At 41.2% G+C, this 16,069-nt stretch overlaps 1 protein-coding gene across 1 annotated transcript; it reads left to right on the top strand.

The window, feature by feature from the left end:
- Window positions 1–235: 235 nt before the first annotated feature.
- Window positions 236–3,598, top strand: LOC118430641 (LDL receptor repeat-containing protein egg-1-like). The gene is made up of 3 exons (XM_035841623.1): window positions 236–651; window positions 2,375–2,500; window positions 2,913–3,598. The coding sequence occupies exons 1-3, from the start codon at window positions 546–548 to the stop codon at window positions 3,104–3,106; spliced, it is 426 nt and encodes a 141-aa protein (XP_035697516.1). The 5' UTR covers window positions 236–545; the 3' UTR covers window positions 3,107–3,598.
- Window positions 3,599–16,069: the final 12,471 nt, after the last annotated feature.

Genomic DNA, 16,069 nt, shown 5'->3' with positions numbered 1-16,069 from the left:
AACATACGCAGATGCCAAATATGCAACTGAGTAACTGATTTGCATATCATGTGTAACATTGCACAACCCCTTAATGATTAATGATGGGAATTTTATACTTGTGTCATGTGTACGTTCGTCAATGATAAACATCACCATGCATGAATCATGTACATGTGCAAGTCGTTTGCATAAAATTTACAAAAGTTCTGAATATTTCATGGAGGTATGAGGTCGCCGAACTCTAGTTACGAGCGATCGCTGTTGTTGTTTACATCCGGGGTATTGGACGGTTGTTGCCTACCAGGGCGTCAGTAGGTTGGATCAAAAAATGATATTCAAATAAGCGGCTCAAATTACTGGTTGATATGTAAATCAATCTTTTGCCAAACACCTGCTTTTTGCCTACCACTGGGTCACTGTGACATCATCGCGATCGCTCGTATGGCTCTGAAGCCATGTAATCAAACTATTGTTCTCTCTTCTTTCTAGGGTACTGTGGAGAGTATGGAATACCTTTCTTCAACCAGTGGTTCTCAGCTCTCGATCCCGGAATAACTGACAAAATGTTACTGTCTCCAGTTGGATGCATTCCAAACGATGTTGTATGCGATGGAGTAATCGACTTTGTGGGACTACCCGGCTTTCACGATGAAGCTGACTGTGTCCAAGGTTCTGTATCTGTATCTATATAGCCGGTATAGCCGTCCTTCGGCGTAACACACAAGCTTCTGTATCTGTATCTATATAGCCGGTATAACCGTCCTTCGGCGTAACACACCAGCTTCTGTATCTGTATCTATATAGCCGGTATAACCGTCCTTCGGCGTAACACACAAGCTTCTGTATCTGTATCTATATAGCCGGTATAACCAGCGTTGGGTGTAACACACCAGCTTCTGTATCTGTATCTATATAGCCAGTATAACCGCCGTTCGGTGTAACACACCAGCTTCTGTATCTGTATCTATATAGCCGGTATAACCGCCGTTCGGCGTAACACACCAGCTTTGCAGCCACGCGGCGCGGCAGCAGCTGGTTATATTACACCGAACGACCCGTCACACTTAACTTTTGCACATCTATCTGCAAGCGTTCTTTAAAACTTCTCAGAGAAGATGCCCCTACTGTACTTGGTGATAACAAATTCCACTCTACGATAGTTCTGGGAAAGTACGAATTTTTTTAACACATCAATCCTAGGTTGGTAACTCTGGTATTTGAAGACATGCCTGTTTCTTGTTCTTTTTTGAGCTGGTATTAGATACTTATCAGTTGGTACGTCCACCAGTTTATGGTCATTTTGTACATTATGGAAAGTCTGGACATTTTAATTTACTTCTTTCCTCAAGTGACATCCACTGCAAATCTGTTTTCACTTTGGTAACATTAACGACGCGAAATCTGGAATCAGGTTCTTTACAAACTTGCACGACATATTTTCGTCGTATTATTACGCTAGTTCACCTTCATCCGCGGGCTAAAACAACATTATTCTTATTGAAAAGAAAGCATTTAGGTATTAGGTGATTTCAAATTGCAATATATTGATTCCGAAGTTTCCGTCCGTCGATTTTGAATCCGTAAATATCTTTTTTTTATAAACATTACGGATAAAGGTGAACTATCCTTGGCATTTATACACATAAAACAGGTAGAAGGGACTGTTCACTACACATACCTAACGTATTCTCTAATTCTATTTCTGGAAACTCACATGAATGATCATGAATGACACTACAGTTTATCCCAATTACTGTTTTAATTTGTCTGTTTGCATCGCTTTTATGAACTGTGTTATTGCTTCGATTTTAACCACTTTGATGTAAACGGTTTGTAATGACAAGTCGCAATTCAGCCGTGTGGCTGCAATGTCCTTGTCAGTTTGTTGAATTTCGAAATAAACCAGTCATATATGAAGAAACGATATATCCGTAATCCTTTGACACTTAAAAAAGAAAAGTGTAGTACTGTAATGTATCGTAATAAAAGTATGGTGGGATGGCGTCAGTCTATGAATGCGTATACCCCCCTCACGTGTAGATTACATCGGAAGGGGGGGGGGGGGGACTCTTTTCTTTGTTGGCATCAGGGTCATGCCTCGTAATTTAGAGCTCGCAGACCCGTCGTCCGGTCTATTATCGCTACATGTGAGGGGGGTATAACGACAACTTGAGTGCGACGAGTACTTTAATTAAACGTGAACACTTGGTAAAATGGAAAATGAAATGACTGCCAATGGGTTATCATGGGGACAAGATGGCTGGGAGCCACGTGGTGTTATGACCTCTGACCTCAAGAGTCATTACCTCTTGTGTTATGCATATGCCACTAAAACACATACATATGGTGACCAGGTTTTAACAACAAAGTGTACATGGTTTTGACTTTGCAGGAATGGCGCATCAATGCAGCGGATGGCATTGGTGGAAATGCCCTGGAGAAAATACGTGTTTGACCCGTGATCATGTTTGTGACACTATCCCACAATGCTCAAATGGAGAGGACGAAAAACACTGTGGTTAGTATATCTGTTTATATTTTCTTACCTTGTAGCTTTTGAATACTACTACGTTCGTGGTAACCACATGTTGCTGAAGATAAGTACACCAGTACGCCATGGGTTTCGCTTTAGACGAAGACGTGATAAACAAAGATTTTGGGATCTAAAATTAAAATTTCTACAGTAGGGCTAAATTAGAGCATTGTCCCACGGTTTCGAGAGATCGGAAATCAGCATTGTGTAAAAGATATATATATATATGTATATATATATATATATATATATATATATATTATCAAATACAAACAGAAATACTCTCAAAGACTCACTACAGCTACTTGCAACAACTTGATAACAGTGCATTTTATTGCTGGTCAGACTATGAACAATATCGATTTTTTGTTGTCTTGTTATTTGACTTCAAAACCAGATGCCTTCTGCGACTCTATTGGTGGATGGAGGTGCCAGTGCGACCAGCTGACACAGTGCTACCTGCCTCGGGATGTTTGTGATGGCTGGGGAACATGTAGGATGTACACCACAAGAACTCACGACGTCACAGACGCAGGCACATGCATTGATGACGAGGCAAACTGCGGTACACTTTTCATTGAAAGAATATAGAGAAAAGAAATCTGACAAAATCCTTCGATAAATCTGTCATCATTCATTAATTCATTCTCTCTCGCTGTCTCTCTCCCCAAAAGGTCAATCTCGACGATTGGCGTCCTAGCGGCTTCCTATATATTGCAGTCAACGAGAAAAATATGAACATCATAGCGATCATACAGATGAATACCTGATGCGAAAATGATAGAGCACGATGCTCACACGGTCATAAAGGGCGATGCATGTTTTTGTCTGCGAAAGTCATTAATGACGATACATGTTTTGGTTTGCGAAAGTATGAGGTCGAGGAAACCTTGTTAAGTATATGAACTATTGCCATTTTTTTTGCAGAAGACTTAGTTGAGATAGCTCTGAAGTATTTGATGCCTTGGTTTCGTGTTAGTCAATGAAGGCCACTATGGCCAGATAGATGCTTTGTTAGAGACTGTTAGGTTAGTTGTGGCTATTCTTTCTTTACTCAAACAATAATAAGTTTTCGATTCATTACATGTCATCCTACCTTAGCAATTTTTACGTTGACCTTCACAAAGGTAAACATACTGTTTTTGCTCTGTTTCCTCTTCTCCAAACGAATAAGGTCAACGACCTGGACCAGACGACTGTCACCATGGTCACCAGTAAAGTAGCAGGCACCCTGTGGTGTTCGGTTACATGATGTAGCAAATGGCATTCAGAAAAAAGCCAGGAATCAGCGACCCAGTACAAAAAGAAATGGCCAGCAAAAGTGTATTAAGAGACAAAAAAGGCCCTAGAGAGCCTGCTATGGAGGCTAGTTTATAGCTATATTTGCATTATAATAATTACAGTATTCTTCCATCTTAAAGAGGATTACTGCAAGTCTACCGGTGGCTTTTATTGCGGTTCTACTACTCAGTGCATTGGACAGGATCGTGTTTGCGATGGTTCTCCTGACTGTCGATATTTGTTTGACGTGAACTTTGATGCCCCTCAGGATGAAATTGGTTGTGGTAAAGAAAGTTATTGTTTTCTGTGCCAAAAATATCGAAACCGTTTTCCTCATTATTGCACTATGTGGTAGTTACAATATATTCGTGATGTAGATAGGTGTAGTGTGGCTCAATACGGTTCATTTTATACGCTAATGTGATCCACTTACCATAGAGATTGCATTATTACCTTAGTGACTGACAATGCATTGTTTAAAGCCTCCTTGTCAGAGCTTTGTAACTGTTGTTCTTTTACACACATACATTACAGGGTTTCTTTAAATTGCAACATGAAGGTAATACAGTGCACAGTGGTGACGCCCTCAAACAGACTGGCTTATATGAAACATGATACATCTGTATAGAACAGAGAAAAGCGTGTAATTGGGAACGTCGGTTGTACAGAAATAGAGATGGACAGTTGAATTACATTGGTTTTGATGGAAATATTGGTAGGTACAAAGTACGTGTTGATATTAAACATATGTCCGTTATGATGACATTTGGTTTGAAGTAAGTATTGCTGAGGTACGGCAATAATTCGATTGCTTACATGGTTTCAAAATACCTTTTTAATGTCAGGTAGCTGCTCTGGGGTGTGGGACGCCCTGGCGTTTTCTCTCGCAGTGCGACTGTATGAAGCATATGGCGTAAATTATTATAACATGCGCTCCGAAGGGCTTGTGTACGACCATACCTGCAGCACAGGGGAGTGCACCTCAAGCTTCTTCTTCTGTAATGATGAAAATGAGTTCGAATGCGGTAACTGGGAGGACGAGCAAGAATGTGGTAACTTTTCTTGTTATCCTTTTGTAACAGCAATATAAGGTATTAAGCAGATATGGTATTAAGATATTGCATTATAACAATAACACATTATGCTTCATGTAAGCTATGAGCTTAAAGAACAAACTTATCAAACAGTATCAGATAAGATATTTTTCAAAAACCTTTCAGGTATTCTATTGTAGCTGTTTGTACAGCAACCAAGACGTGTCCCCGTTTCGTTTCCTCGACTGAGAAAAAACACGCAGATTAACAGATTAAGCAAAAGAAAGAAATTGAATGGCAAATCTTTAGATTTTAAGAAGTTTCTACGTAGAAGTTTCTACGTCTCTAAAATTATTGTTTTTGTGCCATGTTCAATGTGTAAAAGTGACATTTTCAGTCAAGATCTCCATGGAGCTGATTTGATCACGCTTCTCCATATATTTTTAAGAGGAAGTACAGTGCCTTGACTTAAAGTGTGCGGAAACCCACAAGTGCAGCCCGGATGAGTTACTATACGTCTGTGATGGAGTCCCCGATTGTTTGGATTCTACAGAGGAAATGAACTGCAGTAGGTATTGATTACAAATACGGCCGATAACAATACCATAGCAAATCATCATTTCCATTTCAACGTCAGCATTAAGCCCTTAGATACAAGCATATTTTTCAATCAGGATATAGGAGAATTCTTGTGCACAACCGATTTGTACGCACTTTGCGTACGTTTCGGTGTCTCCCAGATCCTTCCTCTGAGCTGGAGTTCTGCTACGTACTTTCCGTGAATAGTTTCATCAGGTTGGTACGTCACTGAATAAAGAGACTCTTTTTACACAACCGTTGGTTTATTCCACACCGACGTTTTGGTGACCGTCTGTCACCTTCTTCAGGGCAATTCTGACTGGTTCACATTGTACAGTTCTGCTTCTTGCTGCTATATGAGGCCGATGTAGTTCCGTAAAAGCGCCACCTACACCGAAACGAAGCAAGAGTGAGGACCAACCGGTTGTGTTAAAGAATTCTTCTATATCCTATATTCTACCAACCTTTTGAAACTATTTTTGGAAAGTTGAAAGGTTTTTTTTTTACTTTTTTGCCATACCTTTATTTCACATACCGAACATAGGAATAAACGTATTTTCAAGCTGATACAGGTATCCAAACTTGAATGCAATGATTCTACATTTCTCAACGCAGCGCAAACCTTATGCCGGGATACGCAGCTCGACCACAGAACACTGAAGGAAATCAGCATCGCTCAATACTGTGATGGCGAAGACGACTGCAGGACAGGCGCAGACGAGAGTCCGAGGAAATGTGGTAAGATATATTTTACACAAAACCTAACGCCTAATGGATTTTTAGTCTGGCTTATTCTGTAGCTTTCCTAGATAAAGGTACCAAAAACAAAAAAAACTAAACTAAATCCCAAAATCAAAATTCTTTCCTTCCAGCTATGTTCATAGACCGACTTCAGTGCATCCAGTCCAATCGTTTTATTTCAAGAAACAGCATCTGTGATGGGATACCGGATTGCGTGGATGCTTCAGACGAAGATACCTGTATTGGTAAACTAATATTTTCATCGGCACAGAAATACACAAATGAAAATAGATAAAATCTACAAGTTTAACATCAGAGCTGGGATCAATTCAGTCATAAATCATTTTCATCTATAAAAGTTTGCAAAGTGTACAAATATGAAGATGGGTATGGTTGGTGTTAGAGGTACATACAAGTAGATTTGTGAACAACCTGAATGTGCTCCATAATCTTCATAATCTTTTTTCCGTAGGACGGGGAGCCTGTTTGTTACCAGTATCCTTACTTCAAGAGAAGTTTTCAATCGAAGAAGGTATTGGTACACACCAGATAATCCACAGTAGCCAGGAGCTTACCCTGACGGATTGGGTGATTGAGGGACGTGATGACTGGCTGCAGATTACCTTAGAAGAGCCCGTACAGCTTACCGGAGTGGTTGTTACTGGTCTATGGCCATCGCAGACTCTCACATTTTCGTTGAAATACGGGGTTTGGGCCGACTGCTTGGCAGCGTATACGGAACAGGACGGACAAAAGGTATTTCAACATCAAGTTTTCTGAAGCAGTAGACTTTTGCAAATTACCTACACTCTAACATGATATATGCATCGTGTTGTCCATTCTTGACTATTGTACACATGTGACAAATATAAAATTCACATCTTAAATCATTAAGTGGTTTTGCAATTTTGCATATATTATGCAAATCAGTTACTCTTTAGCATATTTCGCATCTGTTTATATTCCAAGTACCATAATTTGTGTTACAACATGTGTTACATTTACTGAAGTCCAGTTATTGAAAACAATGGAATCATGCAATTTCCACATTAATTATGCAAATAAGATCCTTATTTGCATAACATGTATATCATTATGAATATCTTTGCCTAAGCTACCTGCATGTCTAAAATGATGTCAATCCGTCATTCCTTTCTGCAGTTATCCTCTTTGGAATGTTTTGACAAAAATGCACTGCAGTTCAAAAAATAAATGTTAGGGGGCCGAAACTTGGTCCACTTTGTCATGGCACTAAAAGCTTTCTACCACTAAAATGTCAAGACCATATCAAGTCCGGGACAAGAGATACATTGAAAAAACTGCTATGATAGATTATTCTCATTAATTATGCAAATGTACTCCTATTTTGCATAAATAGTATCATAAAAATCATGATGATTCGCCGTTCCCTTCTTGAGTTATCAACTTCAGAAGTTTTTGACAAAAATGCCCCTGCTATTCCAACAAATAGTCGCTAAGGGGCCCAAACTTCGTCACTTATTCCCGAGCACAAGAGCTATCTAATACTTAAAATCCGTGACCATAGCTTGTACAGACCACGACATAGCAAAACCAGAAGTAGCGCTGCAGTACCAAGAGAAGCCACTAAGTCTCAAAATCTAATCATTTCAAGCTTTTGCTACACCCTACCAACACACCAAGTATGAAACTAATCCACCCGGCCGTTCTTGAGTTATCTTGGTGACAGACACACAGACACACAGACGCACAAACGCTACTGAAAATATAACCTCCATGACTTTTCATGGAGGTAATAACTAGACGCAAAGAAAGGAATAGTTTTGGTCGTAGCTATAAACACAAACATGCTCTGATGCTTCAGAGCAACTTCACCAGTAGTGCTGGCAAAGATGAGCATTACCTGGCCACAGCAGTGCCGGCCAAGGTGGTGAGGCTTACACCGGAATCATGGCTGGGCAGGACTACATGGGGGGTAGGACTACTGGGATGTCCCGTGAAAGGTAAAATATAATTGCAATTCATCTACCTGTCTACTACCTGAAAATATCTGCTAAAGTATAAAACTATGTGAAATGCAAAATACATTTACAACAGAATAAGGATCTCCATACATACTACACATTGATTAGTGTATATTTTGTAGTTTGGCAATATTGAACGTGAAAATTTCGTATTTAATGTATGCAAATATTTTGGAAATTGTAGAGGATCGGATTAAGCATAAGTCCTGTGGGAAAGGCTGGACGATGTTTGAAGAGCGTTGTTACCAGAAGTTTCCCTCGCCGCTTGTCTGGTGGGCTGCGGAGAGGTACTGCCAAGCCCTGGGTGGTCACCTGGCGGCCGTTAATACGCCACAGGAAAACGGGTTCCTCCGAGACAACATCGGGAATGGATGGATAGGGATGAAGATTGACGCTGTCGTGATCAAAAATAAGATACAGGTATCTTTACTCAAGCTGTTTCAACTCTGATCCCTTTATAACGCTTTATATAAGACTCAAATCATGGTAGTTTGGCTGCTGCAATTATCTCATAGTGCACCCCTGGCAAAGCCTTTTAATTGAATAGGACATGATGATCACTTCCTTGTAGCCTATACTTTATGAAGAAGCAGTTACTCTTCTTAATTACGCTGGTCTGATAAATGTCGAGTGTAAGTGGGATCTGGAAAGAAAATTACCGAAAGGCTGTATCTCACAGGACTGTGGCACGTGGTCGAATTAAACGTGTAACCCTTTCATTCATCATGGAAATATGGTTACAAAAACGTGCAAGTATGACTAAAACAGGACAAAACACAGTTTCAAAGTGTCAAACTGATTTTTTTTCATAGATAAAATGTTTTGATGAGCACTCTGTCAAATCGATCGGTCGTAGAGAGATCGGCAAACCGCCGCAGCCTCTGTGAGATGGTCACTTCTGGTCATTGTTTGGGAAGGGATTACATTATCTACTGGCCTCATGTTAACAATCTCAGAGTTTAGATGTGCTTCTTTTTTTTACCAGGAAATTGTCAACTTCACTTGGAGCGACGGCAGTCCTGCGGGTGACGCTTTCAAGAAACAGAATATTTCATTCGATGACTTCCAGGAATATATCTGGAGACTAAATGATCCTTTTTGTGGCTTTCTAGAAGACCACGGTACGTTTTGAAATTGCGGGTAACTGATCAGTGCATTTTAATGAATATCCATGGGCCTCATAGGCCAGTTATGTATCTAACTCCGTGTTCTTGGCCCTGTACAGGTCCATGGAGTCTTCAGCCTTGCAGTCTGATTGAGAGAGAATTTATCTGTGAGAAAGGTGCGATGGTCGTCCATCGCCGCAATGGACACTTTTTTCTATGTATGCACCTGTAGAAAAAACAAAATGATGGCAAAATTCACCTACATAAAAAGGAGATATTGCTTTTGGTGTGACAGTGTGCCTGGTGGGGGTAGCTTTTTTGTACTTCAGATTATTTGTGGATAACACACTATTTCACTCACCGCAGGGGGGGGGGGGGGGGGCTGTGCGCTACTAAGGTGGTCCAGGCCATATTAGACCTATTAAGTGTGTATCGCCGCCTCTAGGTAACTTGGGTAAAGTGTGGTTTGTTTATTCAACCAATAACTTATTTGGGGTGTAGAACATGTACTTTACAGAACCATTAATAAAGTTAAAAACTTGTGTTTTATGCATAGCTGCTAATCATTACCTTTGAACAAAAACTGGGTGGTTATAATGCTGGGTTACGTTAGTTTCACAGAGTTGCAGCATATCTTTTTCTACTGTACACGGGAATATTTCACGCATAACTTCCCAAAACTTGAAGAAGAAAGTTTGCAGATAAATGTGTTGAACAAACCTGTTATTACACGATGGCGATGTCTCCACCCATATTGCAATAGTTTGCTCTTTTAGTCTCAAACAAGGCACCTAGTAGCAATCTGGTTTGCAATCTAAAGTAAATCGAGCGATTTTACGAATTGAAGATCGATGTGTGCACCCATTGTAAAATTAGTTGGCCGTCTTAGACAAGGATTTGGCACCCTGTCCGGTCCGCAATTACGTGTCCGTGGTCGTATTCGACAGGTGGCCGTCTTGTTAAGGTCGCTTAATGCTTGTGTCGACAGGGAAAATTTTTGAAACTGAGAAAAAGGAGCCGTTGTGGCAAGGTGACCGGCCTGAAGAGATGACCGCTTAGACAGGTTTGACTTTAGGTGGATTTAACAGACTCGTGAGTCGTGAGTCGTGTATATTCAGTGATCTTTGCACGCTCGTGTGTCACAATTTACAGATCAGGCATCCTACCGCGGCGATGGCTGTGAAACTACCCCAAACTACACTGAGTTAGGACATACAGAGGATGCTACAAGAGACGAACTACATGTGTATATTCCGGACATGACAGGTAAATGTATTAAACACACTATCACGTTCTTTGTAACAGCGATGGCAACATTGTCAACGCTCTGCAAATGACTGATGCAATAAAGCTTATAAATAAATTCTTTCTTTTTTAAATCAGTCATTTATTATCCGCTTCTTAATCATCTTTAGTCACCTTTTTATCTCAGTGAACGATGGCAATGTTGTTGGCGTCTCTTTCTGTGTTTCCACATATACGAGGGGTGATCAATAAGTTCTCGGCCTCACCAAGAAATAACAAGCACAACGTTAACTCAGATTTTCAGGCACAACTTCATAGTATGAAGTCTTTTATCAAACCCTCCAAATCCTCCAAATTTCAAATCATTGGAGTCATTACTTTCCAGGCATTCGTTTTTTCTAAATTAGAAGGTAAGTGGCGAGAAAAAAGTGGTGTGAATCGTGATCAGACATGTGTGGGTCTAGCTACATCCCCGTGCCATAAATTAACAAAAGACATTGTCAAAATGTTTGATAATGATTCTCTTCCTATTTCAAGCAAAAAAAAATTGGGTTTCTAACTTCCAGCAGCGCAAATTGACCCGCACACTCAGGTCAGGTCAATTGTCCACGTTTTTTCCTTCTCCCTCACCTAACGTTACTGGGTGTCGCCTACAAAGTAATGATCACACTAATTTGAATTTTGGTACATATTTATATAAGACTTTGTACTTGACATCTATGCTTCGAAATCTGAGCTGCGCTAATCATTTCTCGTTAAAGACGAGGACTTATTGATAACCCCACGTACATGTATAAAGTCTTATATAAATGTGTACCAAAATTTCAAATTATTGTGAGCATTATGTAGCAGGCGACACCCAGTAACGTTAGGTAAGGGATAACGAAAAAAAAGGTGGACACTGATCTGCTTTCTGAGGTGTGAGGTCAAATTATCTGATCACACTTCACCCTTCTTTTTCTCGCCACTTACCTTCTAATTTAGAAAAAAACGAATGCCTGGAAACTAATGACTGCAATGATTTGAAATTTGGAGGATATCTATAAAAGACTTCATACTATGAAGTTGTGCCTGAAAATCTGAGTTGTGCTTGTTATTTCTTGGTGAGGCCGAGAACTTATTGATCACCCCTCGTATCTCCGCAATCTGTGCACGGCAAGTCATCAAGACGTTACTGGTGGATCGTGATGATATGTTATCTGTGATTTTATTTTCGGAAGACGGTTGCCAATTTTCGATTATCTAGCGGCTTGCTTTACTTTGCTTGCTTTTTCAGCGTGTGACGATTGCATGGCCAGGGAATCGTCCTGTGGGTACGTTCGATGTGGCATTCCCGACCAATATCGCTGTGGGCTGATCTACTCCCCCGGATACCCACACGCCTTCCCTTCTTCAGCCATCTGTCTGTGGACCATCGATGGTCCTCTTGGAAGCTACGTCACGCTTGTGCTGCTGGACGTAGATTTGCCCTGTACCAGCCGCGAGCTGCAGGTCAGGGACAGGTTCCTGACGGTAGGGTGGAACACGATCCACGGGCTGTGTCGCGGCGAGGGCGAACAGAAGCGTTATGTGTCGAGCTCCAATGAAATGATTCTGGTCATGCTGGCGACGAGTCACAGGACCGATTTTGGCGCCAGTCGCGGGTTTATGGCGACGTTCAACGTCAGTGCGTTCAGCCCAAGCCGGCAGGTGAAACACCTACCCGAGGATGCAGGTAAAAATTACATCCGATTGAAAAAAAAAACGAAATGATAAATAATAATAAAAAGTTTATTACAAATTATCATATAGCCAGGCGCCGTGGACCAATCAGAAGGCCCCATTCCATATTGGTTATGACACCGTAACACATAGGTTCCGGCCAGCCCGGTGTTAAACAAAATCAATTGACCAATTAGAAGGAGCGATACACAGGAGAGTAAACAATCTGAAAAGCACAGAAAATGGAGGAAAGATCAGACCTCACAGGGAGGAATGATCATGAATACAGTACAGAAAAAGTTTTGACATGCCAAGACTGCAATGTTTCAAATATTTTCTGTGGGAATGTATGTACCAAAGAACAGATGTGAATTTTCAAACCTCGACAAAGGAATTCACACCATAGTACCAAGGCCAGGGATCTATGCGTCATACAGGAGTTTGCAAGTTTGGGTAGGATAATAACGTTAATGCTTCGCTAACTCGGTGGTTTTATTCGGTGGTTATATCAAAGGACCATGCGTCATAACACCATAAACACCTCGAGGCGGGTCATTATTGCCCGATGGATAGTTGCAAGTGACAAAATATGACAAACAAACGATGATAAACGACTACTCTGGTCTGAGTAAATACCAGATTTCTGCGACAATTTGATATAAAGGATATCTTGGCTAGAAGCATGACATTAATTTCCTATTCTATGCCGATTTATCAAGGTTTCCTTTGCCCATGCGGTTGGCATTTATTCCGCCGAAACTGCTACCAGACCTTCCGCCATCACGTACGGGTGAACTGGGAGGAGGCAGACGCCAAGTGCCGAGAGTTTGGCGCCAACTTAACCAGCATCGCTGACCGGGCGGAGATGGAGTTTCTCCACCTGCTGTTGGTCACCAACGTTGTCGTCAAACGCATCACTGATCCAATACTGTACATTGGTATGACATGTCATATTACGTGCATTTGCACACATTGAAAGCATCTCCATTTCTATCTATCTAATATATCTACTGTTTGTTTGTTTGTTTGAACCTTTATTTATTAATGAGGAGTTAAAATCGGCCTTCAGGCCACTTTTCATCGAGGTCATGAGGGAGGCAAGGGTCAGTGTGTGTGTGTGCACGCGCGCGCGTGTGTGTGTAGTGTGTATGTTTGTGTGTGTGTGTGTATGTGTGTGTGTGTGTCTGTCTGTCTGTCTGTATGTCTTTATGTCTGTATGTAATTGACAAAACTTCAAGTTTGCTTTTGACATGTGACCGGAAGTTTAATGAGCACACGGAGAGCTGGCAAATGAAAAAAAAAAAAACACAAATGCAATTTTAAAAATCTTAAAACTGTAAATGCATTTATTTTTGCCCGAATGTACTTTCGCGGTAACGGAAAAATGGAATTTTCGCGGTGGTTTCAAGTTCTCGATAGCGCAATAGACTGTAGTCAAAGACTATTATATAATAATAATAGAAACATGTGAAGTGGCCACCGCGAATATAAAACCACCGCGAACATTTCTGCATTTACAGTACATGACTACAAAAATAAACATTCGTCACTTCTAGGTCTGTACGACATCCACCTGAACGGAACCTTTGTCTGGACCGATGACATCCCAGTGACTTACATGGACTGGTGAGGCTCTTCTCATTTACCTTAATAAAATGTTCATCTTGGCGCAGTAGATGGGACCCGATGTGTACCGAATCTTTAACCCTCTATGCCGAGAATGGTGATAGCCTGAGTGCCACCGGGACTCCGATCACTGGTTGGTAAAGCTAGGCGATGAGACAATCCACAACATTTGCTAGTTAACACAGCATTGTTTTCCCATCACACCTTCATCAGGTCACCCATGGATACCAGAACATGGTTCCCACAGCCGGACGGAGCAAAGATCAATATTTGCGTTGCCATAGTGATGAAGAACGTCTGGGGAACTGACCAGTGGTACGACGTGTCCTGCGATGAACGAGCCACCAGGTCCTTCATCTGCAAGCGGGCGGCCGGAAGAGTGACCCGTCCGGGAAACAGTGGCTAAACAGCGCAGTCAGAGAGGGCAGCTTAGCCGCAATACATGCTGCTGTGTGACCCTACTAGCCCCGCAGATATAGCAGCGCTAATGTTGTTTGGGCTACATTGTTTGCCAGGTACATTTGAAGAGAAGAAACACACACACACACACACACACACACACACACACACACACACACACACACACACACACACACACGCACACACAGTACTATACGCACACACGCATATAAACACGCAACGCTAAATGCACATTTTAAATTAATATCTAGTTTGCATGTGCATCTAAATGATGCAGGAAAAATGATCAGATTGAAATCGAGATTTTTTTCAAATACGTTGTTACAGTTAGAAAGAAAGACAAGTAGTCTAGAACTTGTCAAGACTACGCTTTTATATGGTTATACATTTAACATTGAACATTTGTATTAATAAGTGGATATCAAGCAGTGACCTAATAATCTGTCAATAGAGGTAAAGGACGTTGGTTCAACTACGAGTATGTTCAACTTTCAATTTTGTTCGTCTATTCCCTTGTTTGTAGATGAACAGCATAATTATTCAAGACGTTATGGATGGACTGTTATAACAGTGGGTATGTCGTTATAGTTAGGTCTATCAGGGAATTCATTACATTTCGGACACCCCGATTGCTTTTCTAAATTTCTGCAGCAAAATTTCTGCATGTTTCGTTTTCTTTACACGTTGTTTTTTTTTTCGGGGGGGGGGGGAGTTTATAGTTTATCTAATTTTTAGTAACACATTATGCAGTTTATCAATACCTGGTTTCAAGATGATAAAGCTTGGCGCTGGCATTGAGTCGTCGAACTCATATTTACGATCTATGACGTCACGACAACTTCAGTTCCATCAAATAAAGCCTCGGAAAGCAATTGCAACATGTGTATGCCTCACATATGTCTCTGTATTCATCATTCATATTGAAGGCAAGAGCTAGAAGTGTGTGTAGTCCAGTGGTTAGCGACCCTGCCTTCGGAACTAGAACTCGTGAGTTCGATCCCGGCTGTCATCCGACATGCACTCCATGGGATGGAGCCCTTACGATGGGACTTAATGCTTTGGTCACAATTGCACCGGTGTCCGTAAAGGGTCTCCATATATGCAGTATATCAACTGTGAATCATCTACAATGCATGCTTACAACAGGGCATCTTCCCCTTACAATGGAAAGAAGAACTGGTGGTGCCGGTGTGACAGCGATCTCGCCCCCCAGTGATCTCACCCCCCCGGGGCGAAATCACTAGCGATCTCGCCCCCCCCCCGGGGCGAAATCACTAGCGATCTCGCCCTCCCCGGCTAGTGATCTCGCCCCCCTACCTCGCCCCCCTGTAGCGACTTCGCCCCCCCCCCAAAAAAAACGGGTTTACATGACATTTTAGAAGTTGATTGGTATAAATCACAAAATGCAGTTTCAGAATGATATAAGTACACGAGTTTGATACATAACTCAATTCATAGTATCAATATTAACGTAATTACATGGTAATAAGATAGTTGAACTTGTTTCAGACAAGGAGGGTTGGGTCCCTTGTATTCCCATTATTGCATATACCTGAGTCTTGACAGAAGATGTATTTCATTGTATTCACCTGTCCTCAAGCAACCTATATATCTCCAATATGAAGTCTCTACCATGAAGTGACCACAAAAGAACTATGTAATGTCTTTATTAATTATGCAAATATTAGGTATTAATTAGAATAACGCACATTTTGGTATATGCACCTGGCCAAGGGATATCTTCACCTCCAACATGACTGTTTTTTCTAGTATTTAGGAACTGATCGCATTTACCCGTGTTTCTTAAGACTGGTACTT

Source organism: Branchiostoma floridae, chromosome 14 (assembly GCF_000003815.2).
Source record: "Branchiostoma floridae strain S238N-H82 chromosome 14, Bfl_VNyyK, whole genome shotgun sequence".
In the NCBI taxonomy this organism is placed as follows: Eukaryota; Metazoa; Chordata; class Leptocardii; order Amphioxiformes; family Branchiostomatidae; genus Branchiostoma; species Branchiostoma floridae.
The sequence above is the reverse complement of the archived record's forward strand: the minus strand, read 5'-3'. Positions and strand labels throughout refer to the sequence as shown.